The 27,165-nt window shown below is 44.9% G+C and overlaps 1 protein-coding gene across 5 annotated transcripts in view; it reads left to right on the top strand.

Annotated features, from left to right (window-relative positions):
* The window catches only part of NAV2 (neuron navigator 2), a 678,242-nt gene extending 673,424 nt beyond the window's left edge, over positions 1–4,818 (top strand). For all 5 annotated transcript variants that reach the window (XM_073347852.2, XM_073347851.2, XM_073347849.2 and 2 more), the window contains one exon: positions 1,201–4,818. In XM_073347852.2, coding sequence (XP_073203953.1) covers positions 1,201–1,326 — 126 coding nt within the window. In that variant the 3' untranslated portion in view covers positions 1,327–4,818. The remainder of the gene's footprint in view (positions 1–1,200) is intronic.
* Positions 4,819–27,165: the final 22,347 nt, after the last annotated feature.

Genomic DNA, 27,165 nt, shown 5'->3' with positions numbered 1-27,165 from the left:
GTTCTTCCAGCTAAAGCTCCAGAGCTAATTAGGATATACTTGCTAGGGGGCAAAAATAAATAGGAATGAAAGAATAAGTGACAATAAGTTAAATGTTCTAGAATTACAAGGAAATATTTCCTGCCACAGAGTAGAGTCAGCCTATGGAATGCACTGCCACAGGAGACCGGTGTGTCAGATGTAATTTTGCCAGATACAGTGAAGGAGAATACTCAGATCTCCTCGTTGTGAGAGTGTAGCTAAAATGGCTATAAGAATATGAAGGAAACTTTGTCCACCTCATGTAAAGCTTTGCACAATAAACTAGATGCCTTTTGCCTGTTTCTGGTGTTTGTGTATATATAAAGTATGCAAATGCATGATTTAATGGAACACATTTGTATAATGGTGTGGAAATTCTTGACCTAACCTGCCCGGCCAGGACCACGGGATAGCTGTGTCACTATGATATTGAGCTATTTTTCTGGTTCAGTTGCTATGTGAAAATTGAAGCTTACATAATTGGTGTCTCATTTATTAATCAGCAAATACCATGCAAGTGTATGGAAACCAAGATTTTAAACATTGTACACAATATATACAATAGTTTAAGCTTTGGATTTGCTTGTTAATGCACATTTTAATATGAGCGTGATGGTAACACTAGTTCATGCAGCTTTCTTCCTGGTGAAAACAGTTATTGCAATAATTGCTTATGTTACAGCTATTCTTAAACTATTGTTTGGAATCATGTACACCTCCAAAATAAGTTGGGTATATTGAAGAATCACCTTACATTTCCATTATTGTATGCACACATTCACAGAGATGTTATTATCCGTTGTCTAATTTAATAGATCTCTTTTTCTGACCTGTTTGTAGAACTACAGAATTCTAGTTAATACATATTAAGACTGGTTAGCGCAAGAGGCTGGGAATAAGGAGATGTGGAATCTTCATAGCTCTTCCACTGACTCCGTGTGTGACCTAGAGCAAGTCATTTAGCCGCTCTGCATCTCAGTTTGTCTCTCATAGGAGAGGTGTAATAACAACTGTGCTGTGCGAATTGTTTTACATTTAGTATCCGAAATAAATATTCCCCTCTTCTCTTGCACTAGTTTCACATGAGTGATGTGAGTGCAAATCTGACTGTTCTATAGTATTAAGATTCTTTCGTCTCAGCAGACAAATAACCCTTAACCCTTTTCCGTGCTTTCTTAGATGAACATGCTAATGAGACTGCAAGAGGCAGCCAACTATTCGAGCCCCCAGAGTTACGACAGCGACTCCAATAGCAACAGCCATCATGATGACATCCTTGACTCATCCTTGGAGTCGACGTTGTGATCTTCAGCAGACAGAAAACAGGCGGTTTCCCACTGTCCCTCTCCTACTTAAAAGAATCTTTATCACAAACTAATGAAGATAACTTGTTACTGGACTGGACTGGGCAGATGTCTCAGTATTAGAGCTGCAAGAACAAGACACTTTATTTGAGTCAGTCTTGAATGTGGGTGCAGGTAACCCAAACAACTTTTGTACTGTTTTTCTTTTTACAATTATAAGAACTGCACTATGTCTTTGTTTTGTTCTGTTTAGTTACTGTAAGCCCTCATGCCTAAGATACTGAAGACATTTAAAAAAACAAAACACTTCACAGCTTTGAAACAAACAGCATTGTGCTATGTACTGTCCAGAAGGAGAAGGGAGGGATGTTTATCGCCTATGTTGCTTCTGACCAAACACATTTGGGTGAGGGCTGGATTTCTAATAATCAGCTTTGCAGACTAACCTCAGCTGCGGATAGTTCTGGTGCTATAATATATCGCTTGCCTTGCTAATAATGGTCCATAAAAGGCAAAGCTGCAAGACAGGGAAATTTAAAATAAATATTAAAATAAAATAAAAAAAGCTGCTCTCCTTGCCAGTCTGAGACCTTGGCTTGCTTTTCTCTATTTCACCATGTGTTTATAGAGATTTACAGATATATAAATAGAAATATATGTACAGTCTAAACAAATCAGGGTTTTTTCAAACACTGTGTAACAAACTATCGTACAGAATTTTAAAGACCAAGTACCCCTTTGATATTCAGGGCTTGATTCTCCTCTTACTTACACCAGTAAAACTCCATTAACTGTAGTAGAGTTACTCCTGATTTACACTGGTGTAAGTGAGCAAAATTCACTCCTCTGCAGAGGGCCTATGCCCCATTTAAATGCCATAGCTTAAGTGGAACTTCACTGGTGCATAGGTTGTCTGTTCGCCCTATGGATAGGGGTGAATTTCACCCAATTAGGGTATAGTCAGGCCTTCAGTTTTTACCGTTTGTATTAGAATTTTATAGCTGTTTTCTAGACTTTTTTGTCAGGGATTTCTCTCTCTGACCATTACAACTGCAAAAGGGGTTCATTAAAGCTAAGCTCTGCAGGCAGTCCGCTGCTACTCTGGTAAAATCATTTAGTCGTTTGGTTTTTAAATAGCAGAAAGTAGTATTTTTGCAGTTCATCGAAACTGTCTTATCCAGGTCTTAAAAAGGGGGGTACTATCTCTTTAAGGTTTAAAAGTTGTTCATGGGTTATGGCTGAGCTGTGAACCTGGTTCTCTATTTCTCCTCCTCCTCTCCACACGCACACAATACAGTTTCAGTATTAAGGCTTGTACTTTGGTTGGGGAGTAAGAACACCTCACTAAGAATTGCACTTTCCTTTCCTTGGGAGCAAATACTTTCACTAAAACCACCACACATCAGCTGTCTCAGGCTGTACTCAGCAAGAACCACAGTCCTCAACACTGATCTGTACAAGCCTTTCCGGCTCTATTTCGGTGCTGAATTTTAAAGTGATGCCTTACTTATTTTGTACTAACTGTATTCGTTACATTAGTGCTGTATACTGGGGGGTTTATGTAAGTGAACAAACAGGGCTAAAGAAGTCATCTCTTGGAATATAATAACAAATTGCTGTGAATATTGTTTGTGTGAAATATTAGATTTTGTTTAAATGTGACCGTGACAAAAGGAGGGAAATGAGAGAACTTTTCAGGTTCATATCAATCTGCAGCTACTAGGTCATTGGACAGCTGTTTGTTCAATGCAAGAAAAAAAATAAAAGCTTTTCTATGATGAAAAATGCCATCACTTCTAAACTACAGAAAAGCGATTGCTGTTTTTTCAGTGTACAGGTAGAAAACTTAGTACAAACACTTTTTGTAAGAGCTGGTTAATCCTTCTGGGTTTAAAATAATATAACAGATGCAAGCTCATGCTTCTGTGACTCAGTCTGAATGGATAGTTTTATTATCCCTCATGACTTTCTACTATCTGTGACATGACTGTAGTTACTTTTTTGTCTTTGTCCAATGAGAGCTGGTCGTGAATCTGCTCCCATTACAGCTTTTAAGTCTTGATGATCTTTTAAAAAAAAGAAATTGTAAAAGAGTAAGTAAAATATTTTATTGATGGCAAGTAGAAAATCCCCTGAGCTGGTGTCACTGCTTTTAACCTTACTGAATTCTAGTTTAGATTATGTCATTTAAATGAAAGGCAAAGGGTTACTCAATCAACCTTATTAAACCAGATCTTCTTACTGTAAAGTGGGCTACACTCATATGGAATCACATGCAGAGCGTGCTGAGGAGTCAGTGATTCATTTCTCAGCAATCCGACAATTCTGCTTCCCAGCACTGACTTTACCAGCTACTACTGTGAATCTGGGTAGAGACTGAATGCCTGAACCTGAGACTGAATCCATGCAAGTAGGCCCTTGTGCCTGTGTGGATCTGTTTGTGGGATAGAGGCCTAAGATGAATTAACATCACAGCATTTCTCAGCAAACTTTTAACTGAATCCTACAAATACATTTGAAATTGTCAGATTATATTTTGTTGTGAATCCTGTGCTCAGATGCAGGAAAGGGGCTCTATCCATCTGCTATTCTCTGATTGACAACCATTTGGGGTAATGTAAAAGAGGCGATTTTGAGTAGGTTAGTCATTTTAATCTTCACAAAACTCAGTGTCCTTTCTGAAACTTCGGGAAGCAGGGTTACCTGTTATGCACATTTCTTATCTTCATCATGATTTCAGTATAGCTTAGTAAAACTTTTTTTTTAATGAATTTGTTCTTCTTTTAAGGCTTTGTCCAAAATGCTTCCAATTTTTTTGCCTTTTTTCTACAAAGTTGGCTTGTTTAAAAAAAAAATACAAGATTCTATGCAACATTCATGTTGAGTTATAAATTGGAAGCTTAAACCATTTCTTTTCCTTCAGAACTGCCAAGAATTGTACAGGCCATAACTGAGACATGGAGACAGTTTTAGCTGAGGGTGCGTTTGGCTAGCTTTTTTTTTTTGTACATTTTGGAAGAAAAAACTATTTCATTGTTGATGCTTAACTTCGATATTATGTGTATTGAATCTTGTCTAAATGTGGCAATTCTTTCAAGGAAAAAGAAAAGTCTTTGTGGATATTAAATGGAAGGTTGCTGTTTTGATCTAGTCGTTTCCAGTGGAACAGTTTATGAAATATGTTCTATAAGATGTACATTTTTTCACTGTAACATAGAAATGTAAATATTTGATTAAAAGTGCTGCATTTTGATGAATTTTTTCTAGCCATTTTTAAAGAGAAAACTAGGAATTGAGTATTTTGTGTACGGTATGATGTTTGCCATCTGTTCCCCTCCCTATTTAATTTTCAGTTGTCATTTAGGATTGGAATTTGCAAATGGTCTGTTTGAGATCATGGCCCCCGCCCCGAGTGTCATGGAAAATAAAGCTGATGATTGTACCAGTCTTAAATTATTCATGATTCAATAAAATTGATACTTATTTATTCATATTTGTGGTTTTGCTGCAATTTTGTGCCATGTTTATCAAGTGTATCTGTTTAGTATACTGGCATTTGGGCTTTTTAGTTCTTTAAAATACTTTTATTTTTAGTGCTTGTGAAAGAATGCTGGCTTGACAGCCCTCTAGACTGAAGACCCTGTGTCCACAGAACAAGGCAGTGGAAACGAAGTTTTTAGTCCATTTCTCTGAGAGTATAGTAAGATGACACGCTTCATAAGAGCTTGTCTACAAGGGGAAATTTTCCAAAAAACTGTACCACGGCCCAAGGACTATTCACGGTGCCAGGGACCTAGCAAGGAAATAGCTCTATAGAACGGTGGTTAGGCCACTCACCTAGGATGTAAGAGGTTCAAGTCCCTGCTCCGTTGACTTTATTTATAAAAAATTGAACAGGAAAGACCGAAGCTGTGTCTGTACATCAGCGTAGAGCTGCCAACTTTTGTATATTGCTCAGGCACGTGGGTGCTCGTGTCGGCACTGTGTGTCCTCACCACAGCTGCTTGTGTCAATAGAAAATAGGGTAGGTACACCAGTGTTCCTCACGTCCCCATCCAGCGCCATGCTTCGTGGAATGTTTTCACAGTGCGCTGAGGGACACCAGCAAGTCATCCAGGAATTGCTGGAAAAGAGGAGTCAAATTCCCACAATCTCACTCTTCCCATCCCATAAATGTTCAGACCTCTTTTAAAATTCCTACATGCCCCTTTTTGGAACTTCAGTGTGTACAACAACAAACAAGTGTGCAAGGAGGAAGATGAGCTGCTCACGGATGATGGACACAGTGAACAAAAGTGTCACGGGGTTGCTGGCCTTCACACAGCAGCTCCACAGCTGTGAATAGGAGCTTCTGGGCCTGAGAAATGAGCACAGACTGTTGGGTGGCAATGTAATGCAGCTTTGGGATGACAAACATTGGTTGCAGAACTTTTGAATGCAAAAGCCCACATTCCTGCACCTGTGGGCCGAGCTCGCCCCAGCCCAGACATACCAGAATTAGAGCAGCATGGACAGCGTAACAGCGAGTGGTGAGTATACTATGGAACCTTGCACAGGCACGTTGCTATTGGCCAGTGGGGAATTGGAAAAATCCACAGTGGGGGCCATTGGCATCCAAGTGTGCAAGGCCACCAAGTGTATCCTGCTGCGCAGGAAGTAGTAGCTGGATCTGAAGCAATGGGGTTCCCGAACTGTGGTCAGGCTAGATGGGGCAAACATCCTTACTCTGGCACCACCCCATCTTTCCCCGACCACGGCATTCTCACTGGTGATGTTGAAATGATAGCGATTCCGGAGGAACCTTGTTCCCCTGGTTCATGAAACCGTACACTGACCACCCTGACAGAGCCCAGGAAAGATTCAATTACCAGCTGAGTAGGTGCAAGCTACCTGATGAACGTCCCGTTGGTAATCTCAGAGCTCACTGGTGATGTTTAATTACTACTTGGCTCTCAGCAAGGCAAACATTCCTATTAGTACTGCTGCCTGTTGTGTACTCCAGAGTACCTGTGAGGTGAAGGGGGGAAAGGCTACCAGCAGAGTGGAGGGGTGAGGTGGACCAGCTGTCTTTTGACTTCGAACAGTCAGGCACAAAGGCTATTGGAAGAGCCAACCGTGGAGCCGTAAAAGACCATTTTAACTGTAAGCTAGAGTAGTGTAGTACTGTTGGGAACTTGTGTGCCTTCATGCAGGTAGACCTTAAATATGGGTGGGCGATAAGGCCAGATAGGACTTTTGTAATGTGGCATGGCTGCTTGGTGCAAACTAATGAATATACACTGAGTTTCAAAAACTAAAACTTTGTGTGCAAACAAACAGGAAACAAAGATAAAGTGCAAATCAACACGTTAAAAACATTTTAGCAGCACTGTAAGAGTGTGCCCTATCCTTATAAAAACCAATTACAACAATAAGTATACATGCTTACAAATAAAAAAATCCACATTACAACGGTTCATTCATGTTTAAACACAAGTAGTGCAGTGTGTGTGCTGGCTGAGCCTGCAGCTATCACAGGTCAGTGGTGCAGGTGTAATCATGGTTCTCCCCTGGCACTCATGCCATGATGCCACCTGTTATGCTGGGGAGTATGGGGAGCAGTGACCATGGAGTTTTCCATGGAATGGGAAGGCTGTTGTGAACAGGGTCTTTGGCCTCAATAATGGTCATCTGTGTTTGTTGCCTGAGCAAAGCCATAATGCACTTCGCTGTCCCTTTGCCTCTACTCCAGCAGCCAATCACTCCAGATCTAATCCTTCGTCCTGCTCTCAGCCCTTCAGCACCTCCAGTCCCTGAGGTCACGGTCAGGAGCAGTAGAAGACTGGCGAAGCTCACAGCCCAAATCCTCCTTGGGCCGCTTCTTTCTTCATCTAGACAATGTCAGGCATTCAGCAGATGCAGAGGGTATGCCGCTCAAGGCCACCATGCCAGAGGCAGATGAGCAGAGCAACAACTAAAGTGTTAGATTTACAATCATAACAGAAAGGGAGTGATGCTAAGGCTCAAACCTGCCTTACATCAGTCCCATCATGATCTTTAATAAAAAATGCTAATTGTCATTTTAGCCTCTCATTACAGAGCCACTCTGCAGCTCAAGCCATGCTGAGTCAGGACTATTGCATGGGAGTTTTATATGCTGGGCAGCCCTGGATTTGAGTACAGGGAAATGGCAGTGCATGGTGCCAATATTTTCACAGCCAGTGGTGATTTTGGCTGATATCTCGAGCCTAAGGATGGCAAATGCCCAGAGAACACAGCTGCTACTGGCATCCCGAAGCCACCCTAGGGCTGCCAGCCTGCTTACTGCACTGGTGCCAGCGAAACCCTTCAGAGAGTGGTATGGAAATTGGTACTACGGTGGGGGAAGAAAGGCTGGCGTCATCCCTAGAAACATTCAGGAGAGGTTGGCACAGTATCTCCATGAAAGCCTCAGCGTGGATGTTCAAGAAATTAAACACCACATAGGGAGACTCATGTCCCCAGCCCGCCACCCGCAACAAGCCAAAGAAAGGCAAAGCAAACACCACGGCTATCTCGTTCTTCTACCTCTGTCAGAGCACAGGGCAGTGAGCTGATGTAGATGGTGTAATTTGGACTGCTACACTCAACTGTTTGAATTTATTTTTGCCCATGTAGTAGTTGCTTGCTATACATTCCAAAGGGTAGAATTGTATGCCCAGTGCTGGTTTTAAAAGTAAATTGAGGCATCAAAAGTTGCTGCCATCTCTCACCGGTACAGATGGGAGGGAAGGGGGCGGGCAATTTTTAAATAGGGAAGAAGGGCACTGAAAAGGGAAACAAACATGCTCATAAGAAATAATGCATCCGTACACTTACCTGCATGCCCTTTCCTTCATCAGCAGGCTCATCTGTGTGCAGCTGGTGGGACTGGCTTGACTCTGGCAGAGTTTGAAATAGCTCCTGGCTTGCCCTGTGGTTTAGGTCTCCCTCCTCCTTACTGTGTACTGCAGGGGCTTCCACACCCAAAGTGTCCCCAGTCACATTGAGGGTGCTGGTGGAGTCCCTGCCAAGTGTGGCATGCAGGTCATTGTAGAAGCAGCAGGTGTGCTGGGCAGCCACAGATTAGTTGCTGCCCTTATGATCTGCCTGCTGAAGTTCTGTCACTGTCACCGGCGATGGATTCTCACCCCTATTGTGCCCCAGGCTTAGCACATCCCCTGCACAATCTGCACTTAGATGGCTCTATTCTTTTGGCTGCTCCTTAGCTGGGCTTGTACCGTCTCTTCTCCCCTCACCTGCCTGCACATCCAAGCTGAGGAGCTCCAGGCCTCTGCTCCAGGCAAGAGCGCATCAGGTGTAGCTCTCTGTCTGCACGGAGCCAGCAGGGATGGAAGTGCACAAGTGGGTTAATATGTGTGCTAAGCAAAGCGGACAACCAGGAAAAGGCATTTCAAAACCATGCTGTGTTTTTTTAAGGCATGGGTGGGGAGGGGGGTCAGGTGTCCAGTATTAGTGCCTCCCCCAAACGGTGAAGTTAAAAACTGTGACCAGAGTGACCACTGTTGCAAGCTAGCTGCTGGATGACTGGTAAGGTCGACAAAGGTAATGCATTGTCTACACTAGCTCTACATTGCCAGAAGTAGGTCAATTTTGGCTTGTATCATTCCGGGAGGTGTTGTAATTGCATCAATGAAATGGTGCTTATGTTGGCAGCAGACAAGTTTAGATGCAGACACATGCAAAACAAGTTGGCTTAACAAGTTCTAGTGTAGAGCAGGCCTTGGAAAACTCTGTAGCAGACTATCGCATAGCCTAGTGGCAATGGCTCTTCTGTAACGTGGGAGACCTAAGTTCAGATCTCTTCCCCACATCAAGCAGAGGGGAGAATTGTGCAATAGGTTGGATCACAGAAACCCCCTGGGAGCTGCCACCTGATGTGCTACTTCTGCCCAGTCAGCTTAGGACTTCAGCGCCCTGCCTGGTTTGAGCCAGACCCGCTAGCCTGCTGCAAACCTAGACCCAGGTCTGAACCACGTCCCCTAACAGCTGTAGGCTCAATTGAGAGCAGCTTACAGAAGTGTTCCTGTCTTTAACACTCAGATGCCCAACTCCCAGTGGGGTCCAAACCCCAAATAAATCCGTTTTACCCTGTATAAAGTTTATAAATTCATAAATTGTTCGCCCTCTATACACTGGTAGAGAGATATGCACAGCTGTTTGCCTTGGATTAATACATACTCTGGGTTAATTAATAAGTAAAAAGTGATTTTATTAAATACAGAAAGTAGGATTTAAGTGGTTCCAAGTAATAACAGACAGAACAAAGTGAATTACCAAGCAAAATAAAATAAAACCCACATGTCTATGTCTAATAAAACTGAATACAGACAAAACCTCACCAGTTCCAGTAAGCTTCCTTTTACGGACTAATCTCCTTTTAGTCCGGGTCCAGCACTGAGCAGCCAGTAACAGAGTGTTTCAGTTTGTGGCAGTGTTTTCCTGAGGCGGGAGCAACTTTATTTCTAAAAAGTTCTTTTTAGCCAGCTGTTTTTTTCCTGTTCTGCAGACTGTTTTGATTCCGGGACACGCAAATTTGGGGCATGGTACTGGAAGGTGCTCAGCGCTCTGGCTCTAATCCTGCAAAGAGTGCTTTGGGGGATTGGGACCAAAGTGCTCAGCACCACGAACCTTTTCTTTCTTTCTCACCCGGCCCTCACCCTTACCTTCAGCCCCACTCTTTTTTGAACCCTTTCTCCTGGGTCTACATGTAGCATCCTCAAAACATCTTCCCTTCACCCCCACGTTCTCTTTAGCTGCTGCTCTGTCTCCCTCCTTCCTTCTGCTTCCAACAGTCTACAATGCCTCTCTCTTCCAGCTCCTTCCTGCTGGTAGCTTCCAGGTTTCCTACCTTAGTCCCATCCTCTTCGCTCTCTGTAGACAGCCTCACCCACCATTTCTTACCACCTCTATCTTGATGACTCCTACATCAACCTCTCTACATGGGTGTTATTTACCTAGGCATGAAGGGTGGAGGGGAAACATCCCCCGCCCCCCCATCTTTCAGTTTGTGGGGAGCATCACTGTGTTTCTCTCCCAACTTTCAGCCCTCCTTGGAGGGGAGCAAAAGAGAGAACTGTCTAAGACCTGGTCTACACTAGTGGGGGAGGGGGAAATCGATCTAAGTTACACAACTTCAGCTATGTGAATAACGTAGCTGAAGTCGACGTACTTAGATCGACTTATCGTGGTGTCTTCACTGCAGTGAGTCGACTGCTGCCGCGCCCCTGTCGACTCTGCCTGCGCCACTCACCGAGCTGGAGTACGGGAGTTGACGGGAGAGCACTCAGGGGTCGATTCATGCGACTAGATGCAATAAATTGATCCCCGCTGGATCGATCGCTGCCCACTGATCCGGTGGGTAGTGAAGACATACCCTAAGGCATCAGCTCTCAATACACACAGTGGGTCCATTGGGGAGGGAAGAAGCAGCTTACTGCCACTAGGCCCGTACTTTCCCTTTGCTGGCCAGGCGGGAGACTACTTTCTGAAGCCAGTTCAGCTCTCTCTCTGCCTCCTTCCTTCCCCCACCAACCCACACACCATCAGAGGGAGCCAAGCGGGGCAGCCAAATGCACTGCACTGAAGAGAGGCTCAACTCCTCCCCTTGCAGCTCCAGCTCCTCCTTCTCTCAGCAAAGCTGTTTCAGGTATGAGGAAGAAGGGAGCTAAGAAAAACAGCCAGAGCTTGTGGCAATGCTCTGAGGGTCTTTCTGTCCCACGCCAATCAAAGCTGCTGGCAAAGTTTCTCCCCTGCTTTCAGCTCCCGGCTAGCACCCCTACCCGAGTTTCATTTTATGGCATTGTGTCTCTGGCATATTTGAACACCCTGCCTGCTGTCAAGAAGGAAACCACCAAGGCAGGAACAGCACAGCTAGTGCACCTGGGATTGCAGCAAACACACTGCACTGGGGAGGTGCTTGCTCACCCACCAGAGCTCTTACTGTAATGATACTGTTCTCCCTACCATTTGGGGGCGGAGCAGAACGGATACATTTCCCAGCATTAGGAACATGCTCTCATTTTTTTTATGGTTGTTGAAAGCCTGACCTGATCTCCTGCAACTCTTGGCCAAGGCTTTCACAAGTGGCTTGTGATTTTGAGGACCTATCAGGAGATTTCTCAAAGGGGCCTGGTTCTCAGAGGGTGGGAGCTCAGCACTTTCTGAAGATCAGGCTCCTTAAAGGGATCTCAAGTAAGCCACAGATATTTGCTAGTCAAGTCTGGTGATCTTGGCCATTGGTAGTGAGACGCTTTCGCTTACGCTCATCAGAGGCTATTCTTTTTTAAGATTACACATTCTAAAAAAATGTTCCTGCTAGGAGATATTAATCAACAGTGGCTATTTTTTTTTCTCTTTCAGATGAAGTGTGTTGTTTTTGAAGTGTGTGGAACAGAACTACAGGCCTGGGGACCAGACTGGCTGGTGTGAAAGCAGGCACCACCGTTCCTCTTACTGCTATCTCTAAAGCCCCACTGTTTCATGCTGGTGTGACAAACATGCTTTTGTGCATATGGTGTTAACAGCTGTGGTTTATTAGCTGAAGCGTGTGTGTTTACGTATGCATCCTGCTAACTGAACATATTGCATTATGGACATCAGTGTGATGCTCAATGCAGTGCCATGTGTTTTATTGTACTCACAGTACAATTCTGTAAGGGGAGCCGTCAATGTTTTTAACACAAAGGGCTCAGTTTTTCTCTACCCTGTTAGGCGTAGCTCCTAGTGAGGTCATTGGCTCTGACGCTCCATTCGGGGTTTAAACGTCTGCAACTCCATGACTTCAGTGAACTTAGAGTGGTGTTACACGGGGTAACACAGCGGCATCAGGCCCAGAGTGCTTTGAGATAAATGACAGGTGTGCCTGTGTAGCTGAGGCCAGACCTGAGCCCAAGGACTTCACACCATTCACACCTTGGTATCTGTTATTGAAATTCTTTTGGCCTGTGGCCCCCACAAAGAGAAGTGGAGCAGAGCAGGAAGTGACACAAGGCCCTTGACTCCGATCTTCTCCTGGAGACACCAGCCTTTAGTGAACTTACCAGCACTGACCTTAGCCAATGCCCATTATATTAATCAGCTCATGTGACAGCAACCTTGCCATTATGTCTAGCTGAGCACTTTTTCCCTGTATAACCCTTAGTTAATGGTGTTAATCTTTGTATAGTACAGTACTATGTATATAATACATGGTATTAACCGTCTTGCACTCCATCCCATCAAGATCTTTGCCTGTAGAGAAGAATCACAATCTCTCTTCACCTCAGTTCTCTGGCTGTAAACTGGGGCTAATACTACTTCCTTTCTCCACTTTGATTGTATTGTCTACTTAGGCTCTGATCCTGCAAAGACTTATGCATTGGAGTAAATGGGACTACTTGGAGCGTGTGCACACACATACTTTTTTCCAGGATGAGGGCCTTAGATTCTAAGTTCATTGGATAGGCACTGTCTCTTAGTATGAGAACTTGAAAGGTATTTAGGTACCTAACTCCAGGCTGATGTGTCTGTACAGTGCCTCGCACAATATGGCCCTGATCTTAGTTCAGGTTTGTAGGCGCTACTGTAATACCAGTAAAAATAATGCTCTTTTTTTTTGTTTGATGTACCAAACATACTATTCCAGGAGCCCTGCATGCCATGGAAGTGGGTGGGACAGAGGGGGAAATCAAATAATGGTACAACCACCGTTGTTGCAAAAGAATGTCTTTTTTCATTCAGTGTGAGGGAGGGATGCCTTCAGTTAATTACCAAAACATTGCCACCAGATGGCAGCAAAGACAAAATAATTGAATCCAAATCTCTGTCTGAAGCCCTCAATTCCAAATGTAAGCAAGACAAGGTTAGAAAAGAGGATGTATTTCTGAGATTGCCATTAACATCTGCTAATGACGCTGACTATGAAATGGCTTCACATGCAAAGCAGAGATGGTGCAGATTTTACTTTTTCTGTTTGGTGAGAAAATATTTTGCTTTGGCAACAATTTGCAGGAGCATATTTTTTTCATTAAAATTTGATAGAACAAAGACATACAAGCCAAAATCCATAGCAAAGATTAGGTATCCATTATTTCATATTTTGCAGGTGCAGGAGCTTGGGAGTCAAGGATTTTAGTTCTACCACTGATTCATTGTGACCTGGGGAAGTGACTTTAGTCCTTTCCTTGCTCTGTGCCTCACCTATAAAATGGGGATAATACCAGCTACCTTTCAATGAGGACTGTCATTTGTAAAGCACACTGAGATCATTGTACTAATTAAATGCAAGGTACTAGTATCCATAACAACAGCTCTATGGTTAATTCAGCCTTTATACCTGGTTAACTGTGATTTTTATAAGTGTTTATATTCTCCTAAACACTTTGGGCCAGATTCTCACTCTGGTGTAAAGCAATGTCAGTCCCCTGACTTTAGACAAGCTATGCTGAGTTACATCAGCTGAGGATCTGGCCCACTGTGTACTATTTTTTCTGGTTTCTGTACTATGCTGAGTAAACTCTGGCTTTTATGTAAGGTCACTGGAATGGAGAAGTGTTGAGTGTTAGGTTTGCATAGACAGACATGTCTTGTCAGTCTAGCAGACTCACTTTAAACAAAGGCAAACTGCAGTGAAAAGAATAATAGAAAACTATTTTACACCTGTGTAAAATGCTACCACATCAGAGTTCTCAACTCAGTTACACCTGTAGTAGCATTTTACACCTACTTTGCACAAGAGCAAGGCAGAGGAAAATCACTCCCCTTGGGTTTAGCTCCACTCTTACAGGCTGCAAAAACTCTCTGAACAAAATGACCACTGTTTCTCCATGCAGCATAGTTCTGGCTGTGTTGGTCTCAGGAACTTACAGAGACAAGGTGGGTGAGGTAATATATTTTATTGGACCAACTTCTATTGATGAGAAAGACAAGCTTTCGCGCCACACAGAGCTCTTCTTCAGGTCTCAGCCCTGCGTAGCTCGAAAGTTTGTCTCTCTTACCAACAGAAGTTGGTCCAATATAAGCTATTACCTCACCCACTTTGCTTCATTGTCTCTGCAGAGAGGCAGAGTTTTAGGGAATGTCTACACTGGCAGAGTTACAGCGCTGACAGTTACAGCGCCACTCAGAGAGCGCTGAAGGGAAACCGCTGTTGTGTGTTCACACTGTCAGCTGCCTGCGCAATAGCGTGTTCACACTTGCGCCGCTTGCAGCAGTATTTGGAGCGGTGCACTCTGGGCAGCTATCCTACAGAGCATCTCTTCCTCTTCTGCCGCTAAGAGTTGTGGGAAGGCGGAGGGGGTCATGAGGCAGCCTGGGTCCTGTCCCAATGCCCTGTGTTGCATTGCTTCACATCCCACCAATCCCTGGGCTTCCATCCGCATTTGGCACCATCTTTCAACAATTTGTGTACTGCACGCTCTGCTCTGTCTCCAGGAATGGATCCCGCACTGTTGACCAATATGCTGCTCGCTCTCACTAACACGTCACGAGTGGCAGTGGAGTTATTCCTTAAACTACAAAGGCAAGAGGAGTTTGACATTGATCTCGCCATGCATTGTAGCTATGACACAAGTTTGCTTGTGGCATTCACGGAGGTGCGGACCACAGTGGACTGCCACTTTGTGGCTCAGGAAACAAGCACTGAGTGGTGGGATCCCATTGTCATGCACGTCTGGGATGATGAGCAGTGGCTGCAGAACTTTGGATGAGGAAAGCCACATTCATGGGACTGTGTGATGAGCTCGCCCCAGCCCTGCGGCACAAGAACATGAGAATGAGAGCTGCCCTGCCATCGGAGAAGTCTGTGGTGATTGCACCGTGGAACCTGTCTACTCCAGACTGCTACCGATTGGTCGCTAACCAGTTCAGAGTGGGAAAGTCGACCATTGGAGTTGTGTTGATGGAAGTGTGCAGGGCCATTAATCACATCCTGCTGTGACTGTTGGCAAAGTGCCTGACATTGTGGATGGCTTTGCACAAATGGGCTTCCCTAACTGCGGAGGGGCGATAGATAGCAAGCGTATTCCAATTCTGGCACCAGACCACCTAGCCACCGAGTACATTAATCAGAAGGGGTATTTCTCAATGGTTCTCCAGGCAGTTGTGGAGAGCATTTCACAGACATTAACACAGGCTGGTCCGGAAAGGTGCACGATGCACGCATCTTTCGGAACGCTGGCCTGTTCGGGAAGCTGCAAGCAGGAACTTTCTTCCCGGACCAGAAGATCACTGTAGGGGAAGTCAAAATGCCCATTGTGATATTGGGAGACCCTGCTTACCCCTTAATACTATGGCTTATGAAGTCATACATGGGGCATCTTGACAGCAGCAAGGAGCGGTTCAACAACAGATTGAGAAAGTGCAGAATGACTGTTGAGTGTACTTTTGTCCATTTAAAGGCCCCCTGGCACTGTCTATATGGGAAGCTGGACATGCCTGATAACACTATTCCTATGCTTATAGCTGTGTGCTGTACCTTCCATAATATTTGTGAAGGGAAGGGTGAAAGTTTCACACAGGGCTGGACTGCTGAGGCTTAGTGCCTGGATGCTGAGTTTGAACAGCCAGAGACCAGGGCTATTAATGGGGCGCAGCATGGGACCATAAGGATCAGGGATGCCTTGAGGCAGCAATTTAAAGCTGAAAGCCGCGAATATTTGTTGCTGTGCTTGGGAGCGCAATGCTTGTAATGCTAGGTGATTGAGATTGGTGCAGATGATGCACTATGAAGGTTTAAGAAAAGTACCTGTTGCTTTGCAGGGTTCTGTTTGCTTTCAATTAAAGGAATAAAGATTGCTTTCAAACCAAAACAATTATTTTATTAGAAAACAACAGCTGGAGGAGAGAGACAAACAAAAAACACATTACCACTGAGGGGGAAGGGGGAAGGGAGGGTCCCAGCAGTAGGTGGGGTCCCAGGATGGTTAAAGATTTATGTCCAGGTATCATATCCAGCCCCTCCTTTGGAGTACAGTGCAGCAGGTACTGTACTTCAGCAGGGCTAAACTGCAGAGGGACGGGTGTTGAGTGCAGTGGGTACTGGGAGTCCGCAAGGCAACACAAATGGGGCAGGAGTTGAATGCAGCGAGTACAGACTGGAGCCAGGAGGTTGATAAGAGGTGTGTTGGCAGTGTCTGGGGGGCGCATGGGAAAGAGTTTTGCAACAACAGCTGCCGGGGAGGGCGGGTGCGGAGCTACTCAGTTTGCAGTGTTAGTGGCTCCTGGAGCATGTCTGCTTGGCGCTCCATAATGTGTAAGAGCTGCTCCGTGGCTTCGTTCTGGTGCGCCACATTCTCCTTTCGGTCCCTCTTCTCGGTGTCCTGCCACTCCTTCAATTCTTGTTTTTCGACTGCGGAGTGCATCATGACATCATGCAGCAAGTCCTCCTTAGTTCTTCATGGCCACTTTCTAATTCTGCGCAGCCATTCAGCTGGCGATAACAGAGGGAGGCTGGGCTCCCCAGGTCACATCTGTGAAGCCAAAATGCAACATTTTACAGAAGCAGTATCATCTGCAACACACAGACCACTGATTCAGTGATTTAAAACACAGCCACTATTCACATACCTGTCACTAACTGGCTGACCCCAGGCAAGCACACATGATCCACAAGACCCCCAAAATGGTGAGTAACTGCAGGAGAAATCAGTGTTCCAGGACCGTACTGTACATTGGGCACGTGGTTCTTGGGGAGAGCCAGCACTGTAGAGGGGGTCTTATAATCATTACTGTCCCCACATTTTCCACAGCCTGTGTTCATTATGGAAGATATCTCATGGCTGAGGGTGAGCAGGAAATCAAGGGAGGGTCTTCTCAAAACTGCGGCTTCCACCCTGGCCCTTATGCGGCTCGCCTATGTGCGGCAATGGTCCCACCCCACCCCGTGACAACAGAGTGGCATGGGAAAATTACCCTTAATGGGGAAAGAAACAAAGCAGCTCTGTCAAATAACCTGCGGCAGCAGATTGCCCAGTATCTCCATGAGCGTTTCCTGGAGATCTCTGATGCAGATTCCTGTGAACTGAAGGAGTCAATGAACACCCTGTTCCACCGCTTAGACTAGGCATGTGGTGGTACATGCATCATACAGACACAAGCCTGCTTTCTGCAACCCTCCTGCCCCCAACAACTCACTTCAGCGATTCCCAAAATCAAAACCACTTACCAGGGGCCTCCTCTCCTGTTTGCGCTTCACCAAGCTCCGACAGCTGTGACTACCTAGCTTCCTCTGGGGTAGAGAAGAGCTCCTGGCTGCATGCATCTCTGACTTCCAAGTCGTCCTCTGCCTCTGGGTCCCCATCGAACTCCACATCCTCATTCAAGATTTCCTCCTCCTGGCTTGGTCCACTCTCAACTGGCAGGTGAGCCACTGAAGTATGCACAGTGACCTTTGCAGTGGAGGTGAAGTTGCCACCGAGTATCGCATCCAGCTCTTTGTAGAATGTGCAGCTCATGGGCGCAGAACCGGAGTAGCTGTTTGCCTCCCGCACCTTGTGGTAGGCGTTCTGCAGCTCCTTCACTTTGACCTTACACTGCAATGTGTCTTGGTCATGGCCCCTTTCTGTCATGCATCATGAAATCTGTCCGTAGGTATCATAATTCCTATGGCTGTAGTGCAGCTGGGACTGGACAGCTTCCTCTCCCCAAATACTGATGAGGCCCAGCAGCTTGGCATTGCTCCAAGTGGGGGATCTCCTGGAAAGATGTGCTGAGATCACTGCACACATCACCGAGCAAACAGGAAGGGGACTTTCAAAATTCCCAAGGAATTTAAGGGGTGGGGATGACTGTTGGTCAGCTGAGGGCAGGGCAGTAGAGTTCAAACCAATGACCAGAGAGGCGAGAACAGGCATTGTGGGACACCTCCCAGACACTTTAATTGACCAGGGTGTCTACACTGGCATCGTGGTGCTGGACCCCCCGAGCAGAAAGCTGTACACCTCTCGTTGGGGTGGGGTTTTTTACAGCACTGCAACTGGGCAGTTTCTGCTCACTGCATGGCTTGGCAGTGTGTACACCATGGGAATTACAATGCAGAAATCTACCAGTGTAGACATGGCCATACAGGGCCATCTCTACCCATACACAAAGTATGCAGCTGCATAGGACACCAGAAAATTTGGGGCACCAAATTTCCTGGTTCTCTAGGCAGCTGCATGTTGCTCCATCCCTTGCTCTGCCACCGCCCCTCCTCTTCCCCATGGCCCCCACCCCTACTCTGCCCCAGCCCCACCCCCACTCCACCCCTTCCCCAAAGCCCCCACCCTGCTCTGCCCCAGCCCTGCCCCCACTCCCCTGAGGACTACTCCAGGGTCGAGCCTGCACTCACTAATGGCGGGAAGTGCAGCAACTCGGCGTGCCACCGGTGACTGCTGGGGGGCGGTTCTCCCCTGCCCCCCAAGCCAGCCCCCACCCCGTGGAGGCCTGGGGCCCCCCACAGTGTGGCTGCATAGGGCCACATAATGGTTAAGGATGGCCCTGGGTCCATAGACATTAAAGGTGCAGTGCACAAACCAAAGGCAGCATACAAGCTTTAAATTCCCTCAAAGAGCAATCACCAGTTCCAGCTGATTCAACTGCAGAGGCAAAACCACTGTGGTTGGAGGGTAAGAAATTCAGCATAGCCCCAGGCAGTCTCCAGCAGCAGAGCTCCTGCACATCTCAGATGCACTTTCAAACTCCCCTCTACCACTAGAAACCCACATGGCAGCATAGCCCACACTCCATGACCTATAGAACTAATGGGCTCAGGGGACGGGGTGCAATGTTCACTTCCCTGGGTCAGTGTAGCCCACAGATCAGTAGCCAATAAGATGATCCTTCCCAACACTCCTGTGCCCACAGGAGGTATTTACAGCAGTGAGGCCCCACATTCCACAGACTCTGGAAAAGGGGGTGTCATTTTGACCTCCCTGCAAAAGGGGATTTTTTTTATTTTTTGCTTTTAAACCCATCATCCAACATTGGATGAGATGAAGGTTGTGTCAGGCACAGAAATTGAACCATCTTGTCTCCCAGGACTTAAAGTGCTTTGGTTTTTCCACCCTTCCAATTAGTTTATGGTTTCATTTAAAAAGTGTACATCTCCAGCCCCTGTCAGTGTGAATGGCTGCTTCTGTGAGCAGATGTAATACTGCCTGCCAACAGACAGAGCAAAATAATAGGTCTGAGAAAGTATGAGCAGCTTCATTTGGTTGGGCTGAGTGTTAACTCTGAAGCCTAATGATGGTGGTGTACATTAACACTGGTAACAAGACCAAGTGTGAAATAGTTAACAAAAACATCCCCCCTTCAGACTGATCTTCTCTTCTCCTGCTCCTGTCAAAGGGGAAAAGGGAGTTTGCTGCCCAAGGTTCAACATCTTCCCCACAAAAGAGTTTCAAGTCAGCACCATTCCTTCTGCTGAGATGGAATAACTAACACATAACAGCAATCCCAGCTGTGGTGTCCCTTAGACAAGTGGTTAAATGTTTTAACATGGGCCCTAGTTTGCACCTGTGCGTTAGACAAAGGATGGCTTTGTTCCAGAGTTTAGGCTTATACAAATATTGACATTAGGTATCAAAACAAAACATGGTGTGACTCTGAAACCACAGTCTCCCTTCCTCTCTCAGAATTGACAGTAACTAGCAATCTGAGCTCTGTATCAGAGGACCAAGCATTTATAAGGACCAGCACTTTAAAATTTCCTCATCAGGACTAGAAAGCTTCAGGCCAGGGGCAACATGGGATGGCTAATGTCTCTAGCTGTGTCTCCCCTATATAAAGAGCAAATCAAGAAGCCCTTCCTCTCTTCTAAGGGAAGACCTAACCAGAATTCCCAGCCCTACCATATCCCTAACACAAACTCAGCTTGTATCAGGCTCTGGCATAGCCACAGAACTTCTTTCTTGTTTGAGGTAAGCAATGGGCCTTTTTGTTCCAGTGTCCTTTCACCATGAAGGAACAAGCATTGGCGCTTGAAACGCCTCACCTCTAAGGGCTTGTGCATGCTTGGAAATGTACTAAAATAGCTGGTGCAGAATAATTATTCTAGAATAGTTGTGTAAACACGCCCCAAGGAGCCCAACGGCAAGGGGGACTGTTACCCTTTGTTGAGCACTAGGTCTAAGGGAGCTACATTTAAATTACAATTCCCCATCCTAAATATGACATTTTGTGTATTGTGATCTGTGTGACTGTAGTTATATCTGTGACCTCTGAAGGAGCTGTGAGGGGGCCTTAATGGCTATAGGGTTGATTTGGTTTAAGGCTATTAGTATTGTTATGGTTCCATGTTACTGAGTCCTGCACGACTGTCATGCAGTGCTGCATCATGTACAACTGTGTGATGCTGATGGCCATGTATTTTTTTCCATGTGTGTGTTTTATGGGGGCTAAGGGTTCTTTTATTTAAGCTGAGTTGGAGCTGAGGCCCATCCTGCGAATCTCTGTTTCATATACATCCATATAACCTTTTGAGTGATGCGGGGAGGGATTTTCTTTTGGCGGTGTTAGAGCTAGGCAATACTAATTTGGTCATGTCTCCCCGCCGCCCTTGTCCAAATTTTTGTGTGTGTGCGTGTGGTATTCTATCCTGCCTGAAGTTTGAGTGATTACTTGATTACATGAGCCTCAGCTGTTAGTGGTACAAAAGAATTAATGGGAAGATGCATTCTAGGTGTTATAGGTTAAAGGAGCATGTGGGGACATGTTATGTGTTTCCTAAAAGGTGTTATGCCACCACAGTCACCTGGAATGTGGATTATCCCATCAGCTACATTCATATTTTGTTGTCTGTTTTGCTGTTAGCCTTGAGAGGCACAGGTATACCAAGGGGAAAAGCTCTGTCATAGTCTGAGTATAGCAAGCAGAGAGTAAAGGAAAGGGCTATTTGTTACTACCAGATTTATAACACCCAAATCCAAGGGAAAGGGAGAAAAAATACCTGTTGGTATGTGTGTGGACAGAGAGTCACAGGCAGTGATGGGTGACTCTGTCCGATGAGAGGATTTTGCCCTGCTCTGAACAGTGTATACTTGATTAGACACAGGTTGCAAAGTTAGTCTTATCCTAGACTATAGCAGGCCTGGATCAGGTAGGGACAATGGCCTCTCTCCCATTTTATATTACTGTCTCCTGTTCCTTATTACTTTAATAACAATGGCACTTTCTCCACACCGACAGGCTGAGCAAGGATGTTTGCCATTGATACAGTACTCTGATCGTGATGATTTTATTCAAACTAGACAAAGCCAATGAACCAGTTTACTAGGCACAGTCCTGCAGAACCTTGAGGCTTTGCAGGCCAGTGTGAAGCTGAGGACTGTCACTCAGGAGCGGATTTACCAATAAACACAGGGTGCCCTGGCACGAGGCTTCCCAACAGCAGGGGGCCCCAGGGGTGGGCACTCAGGCAGCTCAGCACCAGCCGGGGCTGCACTGCGGGGGCAGCAGAGAGCGGGGAAGGAGGCTCACCTGCAGCCTCAGGGGAGCAGGCGGGAAGCGGGGGTGGCGGGAGTGGGCAGAGGACTCAGGAGGACCACAGGGCGGCTGTTCAGCTGGCCGAGGGGAAAACCACCATTTCTTTCTGGCTGCATGGCCGCCCCTGCTCCTCCTGAGTCCTCTGCCCATGTTCACAGGTTGAGGGCCGCATTCCGAAAGGGGCGTTAGAGCTGCACCCTGGGGTCCCCTTAGCCCAGGGCCCTGCAGCCTCTGTGTTCTGGGGGGCCCTGCCGGGGGGGCAGGTACAGCTCCCAGAATCTCAGCCATCGGGGCGGTGCCGTGCTGCACAAAACCACCTGCACCAAACAGGAGCTGCCTGAGGTAAATGTTCTGCACCCCCTGCCTGCCCCAGCCCTGTACCCCCTCCTGCACCCTAAGTCCCTAACTCCTGCCCAGACCCCGCACCCACATCCTGAGTCTCCTCCTGCACCCTAAGTCCCTCCCAGACCCTGCATCCCCAGCCCTGAGCCTCAGGAGGAGAATGGAGAAAAAAGGAATGGAAAAACAGGGTGTGTGTGTGGGGAGGAGATAAGAGAATGCTCCCCAAAAATGAAGCTGAGCACAGGGCCCCCACTAACTCTAAATCCACCACTGCTGTCACTGGTGGTATGTCTACACTGCAGCTGGAAGCATGTCTTCCAGTCTGAGTAGACAGACACAGGCCAGCTCTGCTTGAGCTAATGCACTAAAAATAACAGTGTGGCTGTTGCAGCTCAGGCAGTCGCTTGGGCTAGCCCCCGGAGCTTGGACCCAGGGGATGGGGCAGGCGTGTACTTGGGCAGCTAGCCCGTTCTGCAATGTCCACAGTGCTAGCGTGAAGAGACCTAGAGCATGTCTGTCTGTCTGGGCTGAGATGCACACTCCCATCTGCAGTTTAGACATGCCCTAGCATAGCATTCGCATTGGAAGTATGAGTTTTGCCTCTGCTGTGTGTACTGTGGGTAAATAACCCTTCAGGGCTGTGCTCTTGCATGTGATTCAGTAGAAGGGATATGGAGATGTACAGCTGAAGGTGTCTTCTTGTGGAACAGCTTTCCTTCAGTCTCTCATTATCCTTTCCCCCTCCAAGGGCCCTTTATTTGGAATGGCTGCCAGAGGTGGGTTCACTTACCCCTAAGTAAATGATACAGGTTAACCGGGAAGACACCAACAACTGCTGAGGAGGATTTCTTTATTTCTTAGCTATTGATGGTTCATCAATATTCATTAGAATCAGAAAGAGATAAAATGCTAGTGATGGAGGCCTTTCCCAGGATTAAATCTCTTTGTGGAGAGAATTCCTGCTTTGTCTCTTACTCCTGTTTGACAACGGCACATGTGATCCCATTGTCAAGTCGATTTGTTCTATTTACTTAGAGCCTCTACAATTCTCTACTAGTTAGGACTTGATTTTGGTCAGTCAGATAAACAGCTACAGTATTTCCTTAGGTCCTTTAGGTACAGTAACAATACTCTTTAAATACTGCCCTATATTCTCCCCCCCACACACACTATTTTTACTAAATAATATAATGTAACTTTTGTTGCCTTAAGACATTTGAATTCCTTAGAAAGTTTTCCCCCTTCTTTACCAAAGCCTATATATACCAGTAAAGGTGATCAGTTGTTTCTTTCACCACACAAGGTGCACATAGTTCATCTTTGTGTCTATTTATTTGAAAAAGATTTTCGTTTAAGCCACAATGGCCAGTGAGTACGCTAAACAAAATAACTTCTTTTTTTCCTGTCCAGGCCCTGAAATGTGTTGTCATCCTCAACTCTAGGGCAAAATTCAAAAAGTCTCCTTCCTCTTTTTTTCATTAATCCAATTCCTGTTTACTCAAGGGTATTTCTATGTCAATCTTTCCATTTCTTATCACGTTTTCAGCTGCTTTGTCTGCAATTTTGTTCCCTGTTATCCCAATAAGTGCTAGGATCCAAGCTACTGCTACGTGTATCTGTAGCTGTACTAATTCTGTTATTAGAAATATAATTTCATTGATTACGTCACTTCTACATACAAGACACCATATTTATGGCCATATGGCCTGAGATGGAATTCAAAAAAATGACAGCTATTGCTGAGCGTACATCCCAGACCCCATTTAAAGCTAGCATAATTGCTACTAGTTCAGAGGTCATCACAGCTATGCAATGGGATATTCTTTTAGATGTACTAATTCTGATTTTGGTACACAATATGCTGTCCCTAGTCTTCCTGATTTTTCTGATTTGGACATATCTGTATATATGGGGGGGGGGGGACCAAGTCCACTTTTCATCATGTACTGACACACTTCATTTTTAATACCTACTGTCTATTTTTTCCCCTAAAGTTTATAAAATACATCTAAATCCATGTCTGGACATGTGACTTTCCATTCATTAATTTCTCTATGACTAAAAGTTTGACATTGTTTTGCTTTTCCTTGAGTTTCTACTTCTGCAGCCACATTTTAACTCAAATGGCACATGCAGTTCTAACACTGGATGCACTAGTCCTCCTATCTATTGGATTCCCAACAATCCTCTTGCATTTGTTTGGCATCTTTATCTTATAGTTCCCATTAACTTTGGCCCAGAAAGTGAGGTCCAATAGTTTCATTTGTAGTGTAACTGGCATTTCATCAGAAACTATCTGTAGGGTACATATAGGCACTGCCTGCAATTCATAGTGCCTGGGCTTGTATTAATCCGAATTTTTTAAGTTCTGATTTTGAGGCTCACTCAAAAACTTGGCAGCCATAGTTAACAACTGCTCTGGTTAAGGCTCTGTGTACCATCACTAGCTATTCACCCGCAATTAGTCCCACCAGGACAAACAGGCTAATCTTTCGTATACATTTACCCATAACATGGTTTATATGATCTTTCCAAAGTAATTTAGTATCCACTATTACCCCTAGGAATTTGAAACTTTTTAATATGTCCATTTGTTCCCCATAAAGATACAGTTTACATTACTTTGTACCTTTTGTTTCAGTTCTTTGGCTTTGGCAGTAGAAACCTTGAAACCCCATGCATTTCCCCAGTCATGTCTCATACTGCTTTATTGATTCTCTTTTCTGCCACCTCAAATGCTTGCTCCAAACCCACAGAGCACAATCATCTGTGAATAGAGTGACATCTACCATAGCTCTTATTTGATTTGGGTGATCATTTTTCATCACATTAAACAAAGTTGGGTTGATAACACTTCTTTGTGGCATACCACTTTTTAAAAATTTTAAAAGCAAGCTGTTTAACCTACCATGTTTCCTTGATACGTATGATATCGGGTTTCGTTTTCATTTCCAGGATATTTTCTTTTAGATCTTAACCATGTGCTATCAGATTGTGGACATTCCAGCAAGAGATTGATACCCATTCTAGTCATATTTCACCATTAACCTCATTCAATGTGGCCTATTGACAGATTGCTAACATGCAAGTATATTTCTGCTTGCTATAATTTTCATTTTTTTCTGATTTTTTTCCCACTATTCTAAATATGCAATTTATCACTGATGTCATAAATGCAATAAACTTTTCTTTTTTCTCTGATGGTATATAATCGCCTTTTCCTTTCACAGTATTTATCATATTTTAATAGAGTAAGGCTATGTCTACAGTTCCCCTTTCCCTGTGCTGATTTTCTCCTCTTGATATTTTGACAGCCTCCTTACATCTTCTGCATAAGATATATTAACAACTTTTGCCTTTTGTATCTCCTTAGCCTGTCACTGTAAACCCTCCATCTGCTGAACTGTATTTACCATTGCTGTTATGACATTTGAACTCCACTCCTTCAATACAATTTTGGTAGGAATGCCCTCTCCCACATTTACCACATCTTGTTTTCCCTTTACAAACATTTACTATGTGCCTATACCGTTGGCTCTGACACCTGAGGGGGGTGGTGGTGGTGGGTATATGTCTTGGTTCTAAGGATCTTGGTTCTAAAACTCCCCGTGGATTTCCTCCTTTCTCTCTCTGATGCCCAGAGAATGACTGCACCCCTTTTCTGCTACAGCAGCATAGCTGCAGCTCTGTAGCTGTAGCACTTGTAGTGTGACCATAACCTTAGTGAGCTATGGAACCTGTTATCTGCAGGTCACTGGTTTGAATCCTGCCCAGCTCAGTAGAAATTAAAATGTATTGTCCTTGAATGGATGTTTGATAGCCTCTGTAGGGGATGAGTCTGGTGGGTGCAAACCCCCAGAGTAGACCCATGGCACTGGATAAGTCACATCATCGGAGGCCTCATTTTGCATCAAGGCAGCGTGTCTACATTAGGGGCATACACCAATGTGAATTTCCCTGACCTAGATAAGCTCTTAGTAGATGCATGTAAGGGAAAGAGATGAGTTTGTAGAACATGTAGTGAGTGTGATCTAGTGGGTCCTAAATACTCCTTCACCTGTCTACTTTAGGGGGAATATGGTAAATGAAAGACCTAGTGCCATTTTAAAACTGTAGGTTCAAAGTCTGAAGGATGAAAGGTCACTTTGAGGCATTGAATGGGTGGCACAGCAACATATGAGGAAGATGTTAAGATTCAATTCAGAATGTATGGAAGTTCCTAATGAAGTCTCAGGGACCTCAATCAGTAAAGTCACATATGAAGGGAAGAAGAAAAGTTTGTAGTGGATCAGTTCTTAGGGAGGCATCAAATTGTTCAGTCAATTATGTTGTTGTAAGTCTTTTAGTCTATAACCAGCATACCCTACCTGATAAGCTTTATCTAGATTTCAAATTCCAGGGACCATCAATTATTCCTTATTTCACTTCTGTCTAGTTAGGATTTTGAACTAATGAATGCAAATATAGATTTGGAGTGGAGTCAGGATTCTTAATTATGTTGGCTGGATCAGAGACTAATAACTTTTTTGGTGCAAGCCAATGTACAATATTTAAAGCTAGATGTTTCTTAGCAAAAAAATCAAAGGAAATCAAACATTCCACTTCTACCAGCCTCATGTTTCTATTGTGAGTAACCCACTGGCCCACATAGCCTCTCTTTGGAATTAATTCATGGAAATGAGGTAAGTGGACTTTTTGGTGTATTCATTATAATTCAGGAGAAAGCATCCCATTTCAGACAAGCACATTTTGGGGTGGTCATTGTTCAGAGAAGCAACTTTTCACTATTGTATTTCTGAGAGACCTACGAACAAAACCAGACATAGGGATTACATCTTGATTACAGCCGCAGAACAGATAAAGATGGACATTTTGGATTCTTCATGTGAGGATCTTGATAGGCAAGTTTCCATTTTGTACCCTGCAAAATGAGGGCTTCTTAGTGGAAATGAAAGATACATGCTCTCTAGATATGCTCAACAATCCCCTTTTTCATTTTAACACTGTTTGAGACAGAACAACAGTTTCACAGCTGCTG

The sequence above is a fragment of the Lepidochelys kempii genome, chromosome 6 (genome assembly GCF_965140285.1).
Source record: "Lepidochelys kempii isolate rLepKem1 chromosome 6, rLepKem1.hap1, whole genome shotgun sequence".
Taxonomy (NCBI): Eukaryota; Metazoa; Chordata; order Testudines; family Cheloniidae; genus Lepidochelys; species Lepidochelys kempii.
The sequence above is the reverse complement of the archived record's forward strand: the minus strand, read 5'-3'. Positions and strand labels throughout refer to the sequence as shown.